A 12,499-nucleotide genomic window follows, 5' to 3' on the forward strand; every position below is an offset into this window, starting at 1 on the left:
ACTTGAAAGCAGAGTGTAAATAAAAACTACAGATGTCATAAAGATGCCAAGATCTCCTGCCAGTATGATTACAATCCAATTTCCCTTCGTGTTCACAGCTGACATCACACCTCACTAGATATTGTTTAGCTTACAAAAACTGCTCATTTTGAAATGCATTAAACACTGAGCATTTAACAATTAGGCACTTTATCTTTATTATGTCCAGCCCTGATCCTGAAGAACCACAGTGTCTTGTGTTTTTTTTTAATTGCAGTTCAGCTCTGAATGACTTAATTGGATCAACGGGTTGCTTAAATAGGAGTGAAAATGCTCCCCAGACCTCAGCTTACTGCTCACATTAAAGGGTATCAGCAAACCCTGCAGGACTGTGGCTCTCCAGAAGCAGGGTTACAGACCCATAATTTACATGTTTGTTTCCTGTCAAAATGATACATAGACTTGACCTTGATGTTGTCAGTTGATATCTTGCCTACTTTCAGATACAAATACGGCAGCAAAGCTATGAAACTCGGAGTAAAGGTGCATGCAGTTCTAGAAATCAGATGCCAGTGAGTGGTTATATACCGCCTCCTCGGCCCTGCGGTGTAGCCTCGTCTTACCTCTCCTCCGAGTTGTAGAGCCGTGCCAGGCCAAAGTCTGCCAGCTTGATCTGCCCACTGGCAACAGGAGACAGAAAGGGAGAGAGAGAGTTTCATGAAGTACTGGGCGGCAGGCAACAGCCAAGACATGTGGCAGAGCGCCTTCACCCCCGTCCTTGACCTGTCGTATTCTGCCCTCTGAAAGTCCCGGGACAGCAAAGTCCAGCCATATCGTTGCTTTACACTCAAAACAATTTCTATTTGTCATCACGAGATTAATTTGAAGATGAAGGACAATAATTTTGTTTCTGGGGTAATTCCACTACTATAAATTCAATCATATTAGAATCAAAACAAACTAGGGTGACCCTCATGATTTTACATGACTATAAATACTGGGAGACACTCACTTTATATTTTGGAGAGTTCATGTCTGTTTGCAAACCTATCTATTGCTGCAGTCAGTTTGAGTTCTTCCCTAATTGTGGGATACTCCAACTTCTATTTTGTCTCTAGCATGTAAAATGCATTTAAATCTACATCTGGAGCTTGATGTTGTGAGATTGTCCACTTTTTTTATGCTCCAAGGTTGCACTGGTTGTTCATTTTTTGTTATTGCTTGAATCACTGCCCTATTACTATGAGAGCATTTCTTCTACATAAAGAGACACAATGTTTTATGTCAATTTCAGAATTAATTATCATTATGCATCACAGTTCACTATTCTACTGCCAGTTACATCCTCAATAAAGAAGGCGAACCAGCTCAGCAGGGGCCATACACGTCCAGGACAGCAGGGTTTCGGAACAAAGTTAATGGACAGATGTGATCTCAACCAAAATGATGTGAAAGTGGTTAAAATGTGCATAAAGAAAGGGACTGCAGATGCTTCAAAGCACACCCCTGCTACAACGAAGCATGACCTGGCCTTAGTGAGTACGACATGCAGTTTTACACTCTGAAAGTGACATAACAGCAAATGTGTTCCAATCCACATTAAATCACCGACTGAACACTGTTTCATCATTCACCTGAATCCCACCGTTCAAAATAAAACATAAAACAATATTTTTGAAAGGCAGTGTATATTCAAGCATTGTAACTCTGTTCTAGACATTAGAACAAATACGAGCACTCAACATAGTTACACACAATCACAAAGGGCCTGTTACATTGTAACACTTGTATTTCTCTACACACGATGCTGTTTTTCATGACTGCCGACACTGACAAAAGAAGGACGCATTTCCCCAGCAAAACACAACATGTGGCAACACCCGGCCACCATACCTGTTGTTTAGCAGGATATTGGAGCACTTGATGTCCCTGTGCAGGAAGTTCTTCTTGTGGCAGTAGTCCAGGCCCTCCATCAACTGCCTCATGAAGCTCTTGATGTGATCCTGAGAGAACTGCACCAGCCCCGACTCCAGCAGCCCCATCAGGTCATGGTCCATGTACTCAAACACCAGGTAGAATGCACCTGGACACAGGTAAGAGCCATGCAGAGGGTACGAACATGAACATCAAACAAGTTCAGATTGTCCAGATCTCCCTTGAACAGCAGATTAATTTTTAATTCGGCATTATCAAGGCGCATTACTTTAAACAGCTTTCTTTATTCTGTCACATGTGGTCTTTATATTGATCCCTTTGGGACTGCGCTGTTCTGGAAGACTGAGGGCAGGTATAGCTGCCAATGACCTGAAGGTTTCAGGACACCAGCAACACACCAGTCTATGCCACCGTCCACTGAAAACCACGCCTCCCACTCCCACCTTTGTCCTTCTTGAAATCAACGGCGTCCTGCTTGTCGGTGACGATCTCCTTCATGTTGACCACGCTGCGGTGGTTCAGCTGCCGCAGGATCTTGATCTCCCGGATGGCCGTGATGGGGAAGCCCTCCTTCTCGTTGTCCAGGCGCACCTTCTTCAGGGCCACCAGCTCGCCTGCGCGGGAGGGGGAACGGACAGGAGCTCACTTCCTGCACTCACCTCGGGCAAAACGTTACTACAGCGCCCTCCGCGGTCAGCCGACGACAACCTGCATGTCGCTGGGTCGCGCTCAAGAGAACACAAGCGCGTAGCCCATTTTCACGAGCGCACTAGTGCTCAAAACTGTATGTGGCAACTACAAGCTATCTGGCATCAACAACACAAGACTTAGCTGCATCTTTGCATTGAAGAACCAGCTGCCACAGTGCAGTGCACTTCGTACTCTGGGCACCTCTCAAAGGAAATGGAAGCTTTGCCCTTGCTCTTGGAACAAATGTTGTATTTTTGGGAGAGTAGTGCATCTATACCACACACTCGCCTTCTCTGTGGCACCTAACAAGTCCTGCACTCATTTGTCCTCTCTCTCCTATGCCAGGGAGGTCCAGCTCTGGCCCTGGAGGACTGGTGTGGTGTATGAGGGTGGGCCAGTGGACACACCTGCCCTGCAGACCCGGAACTGGACCCTACAGCCGTGCCATGCTTTGTGCCAGGTAGCGGGCAGACCATCAGGCCCCCCTGTCTCTCACCCGTGTCCTTGTCCTTGGCCTTGTACACCTGTCCATAGGTGCCCTCTCCGATGATGCCGATAATGTCAAACTTGTCCACGCAGCGCTTCCCCCAGTCGCTCTGTGTCTGCTTCCTCTCGCCATAGCGCGGACAGCAAAACCTGTCCCCAGAAACAAAGTACAAACCAGATTAGTTCCTGTCACAGACTAAAACATAAAGCACTGGCACTTTTTCCTCTCTTACCACCCTGAGGATAATTGAATCTATAAATTGTGCAATGTACAAGACGTCAAGCATTAGCTTGAAATAAAGGCCTGAGCCTGGGTCTGAGTGGGCTCCACAGGACTCACTTTGGTCTCTTTTTGAAGGTAGGTTGCGGTGGAGGGGGAGTCCTGTGGACAGGGGACTGAGGGGGCGATGGGTCGCCCCCAGGCAGGGTGGGCGGCAGCGGGAGGTCGCTCAGCAGGGGCCGAGGCCGGACCTCCTTCTCTCTCTTCGCTGAGCGATGCGGGACGGCCTCCTTTGGGCTGAGCAGGTCACAAGAGTCAAGGGAGAAAAGTTGATAAAGATGATGACAAAGCAAGCAAGCCTGAATTGGAATTGTGCATGTTCCTTAGGAGGTTGAACTACATAACAGTTGTGTAATTGCCGTCTCAGTACTTCATTCTTCGTATTGCAATGGGCACAGCAGCCCGTCAGTCAATGGGCACAGCAGCCTGTCAGTCAATGGGCACAGCAGCCCGTCAGTCAATGGGCACAGCAGCCCGTCAGTCAATGGGCACAGCAGCCCGTCAGTCCTGACGGGGTGTGTGTGCTGTGTGAGACTCTCGAGTGTTTCCGTCGGCCGACTCACCTGTCCTGGCTGCTGTCTCCCAGCAGCATGGGCGGCAGCGGGAGAGGGGGCAGGGTGGAGGTCTTGATGTGGCCCGGCTGAGCCGGGGGCTGGGCCTGGCGGGCCGGGCTGCGGGCCGAGGGGGCCGCAGGGGACCTGGCCTGCGAGGAGGAGGAGGAGGTGGACGACGACGACAACGACGACGCCGCCGCCGAGGGTGGGGGGGGCGCCGGAGCGGGCTGGCTGAGCTCTGGTAGCGGAGGGGGGGGCTGGTGGTGGGCTGCGAGGGACGGGGAGGGGGGCAGGGGGGGGAGCGGGGGAGTCTGGGACGGGGGGAGCGGGGGCGGGGGGGACGAAAAAGGAGGGGGGGGCGGGGGCGTGCTCTTGTCCTCTCTGGGGGGGTCGTCCTGTGCCGGAGGGGCGGCGGCGGCGGCAGGGGGGGGAAGGGGTCTCTCCGGCGCAGGGGGCTCCTCGGCGGGAGGCTCCCTCTCGGGGGCGGACGGCGGCTCGGGCTCGGGCTCGGGCCGGGGGGGCTGGCTGGGGGCCGCGCGGCGGGGCGCGGGCGGGGGCGAGGGCGCCCGGGCGGCGGCCGCGGCGGCGGCGGCGGCCTGCCGCTCCTTCTTGCGCCGGCTCAGCTCGGCCCCCAGGCTGGAGTTGAGCGGGTAGCGGGACGAGGAGGGGGACAGGCTGGGCGGCCGGCTGCTGTGGGCTCCGGACGAGCGCTTCTTGCTGCGTGAGCGGGAGGAAGAGCGCCGCGAGGAGGAGGAGGAGAAGGGGACCGGGGAGCGGCTCCTGGAACGAGCCGAGCGCCTGGAGAGGAAGGAGCAGAAAGAGACGATTAATCAGTTTCACTCACCCGACGGCCGTGCTCATCCTCAACAGGTCACCGTGCACTCAAGCACATATTTACTGTCGGCTTGTATTTCCTGCTCTGTTCGTTGCCTTACACACTGTCACTACCTGTTATTTAATAAAAATCATTTCTTACACTGGGCTGCACAGGGCTGGTTTCACAGAATCAGCTTACTCCTCATCTTCGACTTCCTTCTGCATGCATTTTATTTTCAAATCACATGGAAATTTAAAAAGGTTTCCTCCCCCTCCACCTGCCCCCAGAATCAACAATATGATATCATCAACAGTTTTTTCCCCCGATAAAGATTCCATGTTCTTCTCTTAAACAAGTGCTCCATTCCCTGCATCCCTCTCCAGTCAGCCAGCGTGCCCTGTTGTGTCTGAGCTCAGACCTTGTTCTTGCCAGTCAAAGCTGCTACTACCAGCGCCACCTGGTGGCATGGTTAACAAGCACAGGCCGGAGTAACTCCAGCACATTTCCCCTCATCCATGCCACTGTTCCTGCACCTGAAGATCCATGCAGGAATACTGGCGGTCACTGCAGCACTTTATCAGCCATTAACTTTGACAGTTTTCTGCACAAGCAAAATCCCATCGGATCACTTGAAATGACCATGCTTCAGTCTGCCACACAAACATTTACCCTTCTTTTTACACTGGCCTTCAGCATAAACTCCTTTAAGAGTGAGGTGTGCGCTCAGGAGAGAGACAGAGTTTCCTTAAAAAAAAACAATAATAATAATAAACCTTATTTTATATAGCGCCTTTAAAAGTGGCTTCTCAAAGTGCTTAAAAGAAGACCGCTTAAATCTTAAGGACAAAGACCTGCACAAAAGAAAACTTTACAACTGTAATGGGTGTTTTTTATGAGCACTTTGGCATCACCTGGAAAAACACTTATTTTTAAATTTCCTGGGACTACAGAATAAGGTGAAGATTTCTATATGTAACATTCATATGCACTCCATATACAATCACTCTTATATGTAAACGACTGGGAAAGCCTGGCTTTGCTTCTGGTCTGACATTAAACGGCAACACAGAAACAGACGCCAGACAGGGAGGTTCTGTACATGAGAGCGTCTCACTCCAGCACCTAAAGAGAATTTCAAACAAAAGGCTAAGTATCGATCTACCATGAAAATGTTACTTCTCATATGCCGAAGCTGAATGCGAGATCCAATTAAAAAAAATACAGCAAATCGTAAGAGCGATGAATGTTTCGTCATTCGGCCATGTCCCTCCTGCGCCCCGGGCTCCCACATGCCCTCCTGCAGGATGACACAGTCAGAGAGCCCAGGTGCAGAAACATGCGTCTCCAGATCATGGTGCTGCTGTTGAGCCCCAGCCCCCCATGTTGAGCAAGAACACAGATCTAGCCTCTGTCAGCAGATCAAGCAGGGAACAGGTCACTTATCTGAAAATAGCAGAAAGACCCTGCTGTCAGAGATTCTCAGCTATTCAACCTTCACTGACCATACTGCCACCCCAGTCCATTTACCCTTTAGCTCTCGAAATAAAAGCAGGCAGGGGGACAATGAATGAACTGCATTGGTATAGCACATTTCATCTCCAAATCACCCCAGGGGAAGTGCAGGGGAAGCCCAATTCCTCCACCACTGAACTGCAGCACCTATCTGGGAGATGCACAGCATTTACAGCATTACACAGCAGATCAGAAGAGTGCAAAACTCCTTAATTAAGGGGGAACTTCAGGGACGCCAGACTGTGTAGCTCAGAGGGGAATGCAAGGAGGAAAGCAAAGCATGTTAAACACTAAATCCTCTACCACTCATTCCCACCTGCAAAAGGATCATTATGGACGCTTCTTTCTGGAAATGCTGCCAACCTTGTAGCGCTGATGTCAGGTCGGCCAGCACAGGAGTCTCACTGGTGATGCAGCACTGAGAACTACACCTCACGCTGCCTGTGATGACTTTTTTTTTTACAGGAGTATTGAAAATATCGTACTATCAAGACCTTCGCTGTACTGAAGGACAAGCAATTTAAACAAGGTTTGAAAAACCATCCTTGGCACAAAATCGAGATCAACCCAACTGCGGAATAACACTTTAAGACGCCACATCGCTCCAGAGTGAACAGACCAAAGGGGAAGCTAACTAGGAAATAACCATGCACGTCACAAATCAGACGCCTCTTGCCTAGCGATTCAGAGGCAGTCCCAGCGGTGCTCTGCGGCGACGTAGTGACAGATCAGGTTCCTACAGCGCAGAAAAGCCCAGAGACAGCCTGGCGCTCTGTCCAGAGGAAGTCCTGCGCCATGCTTGTCCGAGAGAGGATCCCCTTCTCTCCAAAGCTTCACTACCACGAGGCCTTTACCACTAATTATCCCCACCATGTTGTTTTTCCACTTTTATTGCCTAGAACAGCCACTTTTGGAATCGGGGTGAAGGACTCTGCCCCTTCATAATACTGTGTGGTCAATTCAGCATCTGAAACTGAACACACGCCGAACACTGAACACACGCAGGGACAATGCAACAAGTCCCCCCTTCGCCATTCACAGGTTTTTTTTTTTTAAAGTTTCTCAATTAACAAAATAAAACCGTGGACGCACTCTCTCACATGAGAAGAACACCTGTTCATTGTTTTCAAAACTACACCACACTGGGCCTTGAGCTCTTTTACCAATTACCACTGCCATTAAACAACAATACTGAAGGAAATAAAGGCGAGTACACAGAAGTCACAATGTAGAACAAGACCTGTAAGAACACAAGGGGACAAGAAACACTATGTGAGGAGGCCATTCGGCCCACCTAACTAGACCATCAATAGCTCCCTGGATCATCAAGCTGCTTCTCTAAAGAAGCTCGGGTATCAATTTCAATAACATGGCGGAGCTGTCCCAGACCACTAATGCCCTCTGTTTACAGTGTATAAGGCCTGTTAAAAGATCAGGCACTCATGTTTCAGTCCTTAGGTACTGGGCATTAATTTATCTGGTCTTCTTTCAGCTGCAAGTGATATTTGGGAACACCTGCCAGATGAAAAAACCCTCTGGAAAATGAATTTCAACACTGATGGGACACAGATCTGGAGCCCACTGGTGAAGCCTCCTTTAAGACTTGTACCGGTGCAACACTGATAAGCTTCCCCTGGTTATTTTGTGTCACATAAATAAAAGTCCTCCATGTGAACTTCCTGGGGACAAGGTAACAGCAGACATTTCTTGAAACCTCTAGAACAGGGATCCATTTCTGTACCTCTTTAAATCATCTTTAATTTAAACACAAATGCAGGGAATTCCCCTCTTCCAGTTAACATTGCTCATGGCTTAAAGGAAACACTGTTCAATCAAACAAGCCAAGACCTTTTTACCTTTTTAAAATAAGGTCACATTGAAATCCCATCACCAAAAAAAGCTAACATGTGACTCACTTTACAAGCTACTGGAGCTCGGGAGAGAAAAACATCTGCACAAATTCACAGTTCCACAACCCCTCCAGTGCAATGATCTTCTCCGCTTTCTATCGCATTATTGAGTGATTCAGAGAAAAAGTCATAAAACCAACAACACATGAACGCATTGAGGTGGAATCTTTTTCTTCCTTTGCACGAAGACTGCAGCATCATGCAAAATATCTACTGTCTAAAGGAACAAGGCCTGCAACTTACTTTCAAAAACTATACACCATGAAAACACCTGTGGCAAACACCACGAATCGCAAAACATTAACCCAACTACAGAGGCTGTTCCAAATCTTAACCAGACCAAGCTTGCGCATGTTACAATAAAGCCACATGGCCCATTTTCTAAAGGCACTGTCATACTCAGACAAAAGGAAATTAATCTTTTTAGCCTGGAACAGGCTAAAGATTACGTGGGGATGGGGATTTTGACATGGATATTCAAAATCTGGACAGGCACTGAGCTAGTGAGTTCTTTCAAGATCACCAACAACGCAAGGAGCCAGAAAGGACACAAGTGGAAATGAAGTAAACAAGCACTGACACAGCAGACTCATTTTTAATGTAGAGGATTGTAGGAGTCTAGAACCAATTAGCCATGTTATGAACTGGATCCTTCATGAAACAGGTGGATTTCTGGCAAGGTTAAATACAAGCAAACCAGCATTAGATCCTTGTTTCTTACTGCTCACGATTAATGAATTGGCTTCCTAGTGGATGACAGTGTTGCCCTCACAGACTAGCTGTTGCTAAGAGGGAGAAAATTGATTTCTTTAGCATCTGATTTCAATATGTTTGACAGATGCCGAGAGATCTCCAATCAAAAGCTGCCATCTAACTCTCCTATACCAATCTGGGAAGTCCAGAGTATCAGGTACCCACTTCTTAGCACAGGCTGCACAAATATCTATTTGCAACAAAACCCAGTGGTTTCAATGCACAATACTGAGTAAAGAGGGAGGTGAGGTTGCAACAATGAGTGCTGCTGACAGAAGTGTTGTACAGGCTGTGGAGAAGTGTGGGGGATTTCTATGCATGAGCACCTCCCACTGACTTGCACTCAATTATATTTGCTCTGCTACGCTGTTCTGAACTGAAACCTGTTGAGGGGTAAGTGCGGGCCCAAATAATAAAAAAAAAGGCTTCTGGCACTTTGAGGTTTTACAGAAGATGCTGTCTGGCGTCTACAAAACCAGTAACCTGCTTTATGAGCCTTACTGGTAGACAAAACACCGGCTTCTCAGGTTTCCCATCTTTTAAGGGATATTTTACCTAATCTGGTCCTAGCAAATACTGCGATACCTGCACAAACACACATGCATACTCAGACCATAGCATTCCACTATATTTTTATTAATTACAACTGCTTGTTAAACCCCATCACCATCACTACTGCAGAGCGTGGAGACTGACGTGTGGTCTTGTCGTCTGCTCTCCGGCAGGAACTGGAAAGAAACCAACAGCTCTTCTACAGCTGATTTACTATTGACATTGAGGGAAGGATGGCTGGAACATGACATGGACTCTTCAAAGTACTAAACAATTCTAGGCATCTGAACCTGATTTAGAATTACAGAAACGTTTGCTGACACAAATGTGTCTTAGGTGCCACTGTCACCTTGCACTTTTTTCTTTTCTTACCAGGACACAACCCTAGACTTAATCTTTTGCTAATAATTTTTAAAGAAAACAGCAGCTATCTTCCTTCTCTGGTCACCAGGCACACTGCACAGCCCACTAGTCTCTACTGGATGATCCCTGTAAATTTCGGCCCTGCACCAGCATAGACCTGTGCCCCAGGAATGTGACTGAGGAAGAAAAGCTGTAGCTGAACCCCAGCAGGTCTGCTGGGCCACAGGGGCCACTCATTCCACAGCAGACTCCTGGGAGACCAGATCAGGCCGAACCCATTAGGGAGCCTGGCTCCTCCAAACACACAACGAGCACAACACAACTGTGCACACAGGATCGCAATAAGGAGTCTGCTGGAAAGGAGTCAAAATAAAATACCCAAAAAGGATGTATTGAATCTTTCCACTATTTCAGAAGGAAGTTACCATTTGATGAGTCCTTTAGTTTCGGACTACAATTCCCTAGGAAGCGGAAAATCAATGACCCGACTGCCACCAGGGGGTGGGCTGGATTTTTACGACAGTCTCTCTCCCAAACCTGTGGCTCCCATGACGCTGTGGGTGTCTGTGAGCTGGCAAGAACACGGGTAAGAGCCGCGTTGCTCCTCCAATCAGAGCTCACTATCCTATGTCCAATGACAACTAGTTCTGCAGGTGGGCGTGTCGGAGGGGGCGTGTCTGCACGTTACTCTTTACCAAGCAGGTAAACGACAGGTAAAGTGCTTAAAATCTACCAGTGTTTAAAACTGGTCCATTTCTTACATGAGCTTCACAAAGCATTCCGGTGATTTTCTTAAAAATCTAGATCTTGTCTGCATCGTTATAGGTCGTGGTACTGCAAACCCTCCAGCATAAATTCCCAGGCAATAATAAGCATAGGTATGTGATTATTTAAATCCCTAAATGAATGAATCACTGCATCCTAAGGCCTGTGCAACTCTAAAACTCTGCCCCCACCTTCAACTGCCAAGGAACCTGTTCTGTGGAAAAGCAGCTTCTCCTACAGCAATCTGTACAGCAACATTCAGCAATCCCACTGAAATATAAATGCTGTTTTAAGGTCTGCAAAGACACCTCTAGCTTAATTGTATTAGTGAGACCAAAGACCAGCAGATAAAGGGAGAATGCTACTCCCCACATTTCGTCTAGTTGCTCAGTTACAATAGTTCTTATGAAGCAAGGTCCTACAAGCACATGGAGAATACAACAGTCTACCACCTCTGGGTACATCATGCCAAGAGTCTCCAGTTTAGACCCAAGTCAGAGACACGGGGAAAGACTTCCAGCACTGTAGTGGGAGACAGAAGAGTCAGGTTAATGACTAACCAGTCTCTGGATCTCTGACCCAGGCTATTTGTTCACTTTCGAATTTTTATCTAGCTGGACACCCATCCCCCGCCTGCTCTCTGTTCAAGGTTCAGTTTGAGACTCACAGACCTAAACCAGCATCTCTTTGGAGCTGGAATTTATTTTGCAACAAAGGGCAACAGGGCAGGGAGACAGACTCTACAGGTCCCCAACTTACAGGGCACAGAGTCATCCCCGTTAGGCTGGGGCTATTCCTCATTTCTCCCCACTGATACACATCGTCTGCCAAAAACAGAAAACTGGAGAAAAAGACATTAAGGCATGTGGAGCAGCGGACTGTTAAGTCACAGTTCATCACTTTCATCACAGGGCACACATTCACAAACATACATGCACAAACTCACGCCAGGGTCATTTTTTTTACAGAAGCCAATTAACCTACCGGTATGTCTTTGGAACCGTTGGAGGAAATTGCAGCCCCCAGAGGGGAGAACATACCCTCCCACACCCCCCATGCAGACTGCACCCCAGGTCTGGAATTGAGCCCCGGGCCCCAGCACTTGCAAGGCAGTGATGCTCACCACTGCCCCACCAGGCTGCCCTCAACACGAGTGCTTGAAGAAATGAATTGAGCTGACTAATTTGCATGCTTTCCATGACATGTGCAGTTTTGTTTAACAGATCTAAGCAGCTCTTTACTCAAAACAAAACTACCCCAAGTTTAGACCCTTACAGAGAATAACACTATCACAGTTTTGATTGCTGGCACTGATCAAAGGGAACTACAGCATGCCAGTCATCAATATTACAAGTTTGTTATTAGCTCTGCCTTTTAGTCAGAGTTCTTAGGAATTTTTGCACCCTTTCCCGGCTGCTTCGAGATGGAGAAAGGGCTGAAAGCATAATTTGAAAAACTGAAAAAAACACAATCTAGATGCAACCACTGATGGCCTGCTGCCATCTTGAGCGAGCACACGACACTTTTACACGAGAAAGAGGACTGACACTGCAACACTTGGTGAGCAGAACGCTGGTCTTGCCGTTTTGCATTTTCCAGCTCTGTGCAGCACACTGCTTCCTCTGAAATTACTGAAGCACTGTGCTGGTGCTTTCACTTACAGCCAAACAAGAAAAGTGAAAGACTGTTGCTCTGGCCTACCTCAGGAAACAGACAGCTGCTGTGGGCAAATGAGGAAGAAATTGCGCCCAGGATTACAAATCCACACTTTGCCCCCAGCCCCATACAGGGCCTTCCGAAACCTTGCGCTCCTGTGTGCAGAACGCTCTGAAGGCCCTTTTGAGCCTTCAGAAGCTACGAAAGTAGACAACACACCCTAGATTTACACATGATCAGCTCGGTA

At 48.1% G+C, this 12,499-nt stretch overlaps 1 protein-coding gene across 2 annotated transcripts in view; it reads right to left on the reverse strand.

Moving 5' to 3' along the window:
* cdk12 (cyclin dependent kinase 12) overlaps positions 1-12,499 on the reverse strand; it is a 30,027-nt gene that overhangs the window by 14,928 nt on the left and 2,600 nt on the right. For both annotated transcript variants that reach the window (XM_088622583.1, XM_088622582.1), the window contains exons 3-8: positions 3,934-4,722; positions 3,431-3,607; positions 3,101-3,240; positions 2,358-2,528; positions 1,873-2,062; positions 603-659 (exon numbers count right to left, since the gene is read on the reverse strand). In XM_088622583.1, coding sequence (XP_088478709.1) covers positions 603-659; positions 1,873-2,062; positions 2,358-2,528; positions 3,101-3,240; positions 3,431-3,607; positions 3,934-4,722 — 1,524 coding nt within the window. The remainder of the gene's footprint in view (positions 1-602; positions 660-1,872; positions 2,063-2,357; positions 2,529-3,100; positions 3,241-3,430; positions 3,608-3,933; positions 4,723-12,499) is intronic.

This window comes from Lepisosteus platostomus, chromosome 28, assembly GCF_059453375.1.
Source record: "Lepisosteus platostomus isolate fLepPlt1 chromosome 28, fLepPlt1.hap1, whole genome shotgun sequence".
NCBI lineage: Eukaryota > Metazoa > Chordata > Actinopteri > Semionotiformes > Lepisosteidae > Lepisosteus > Lepisosteus platostomus.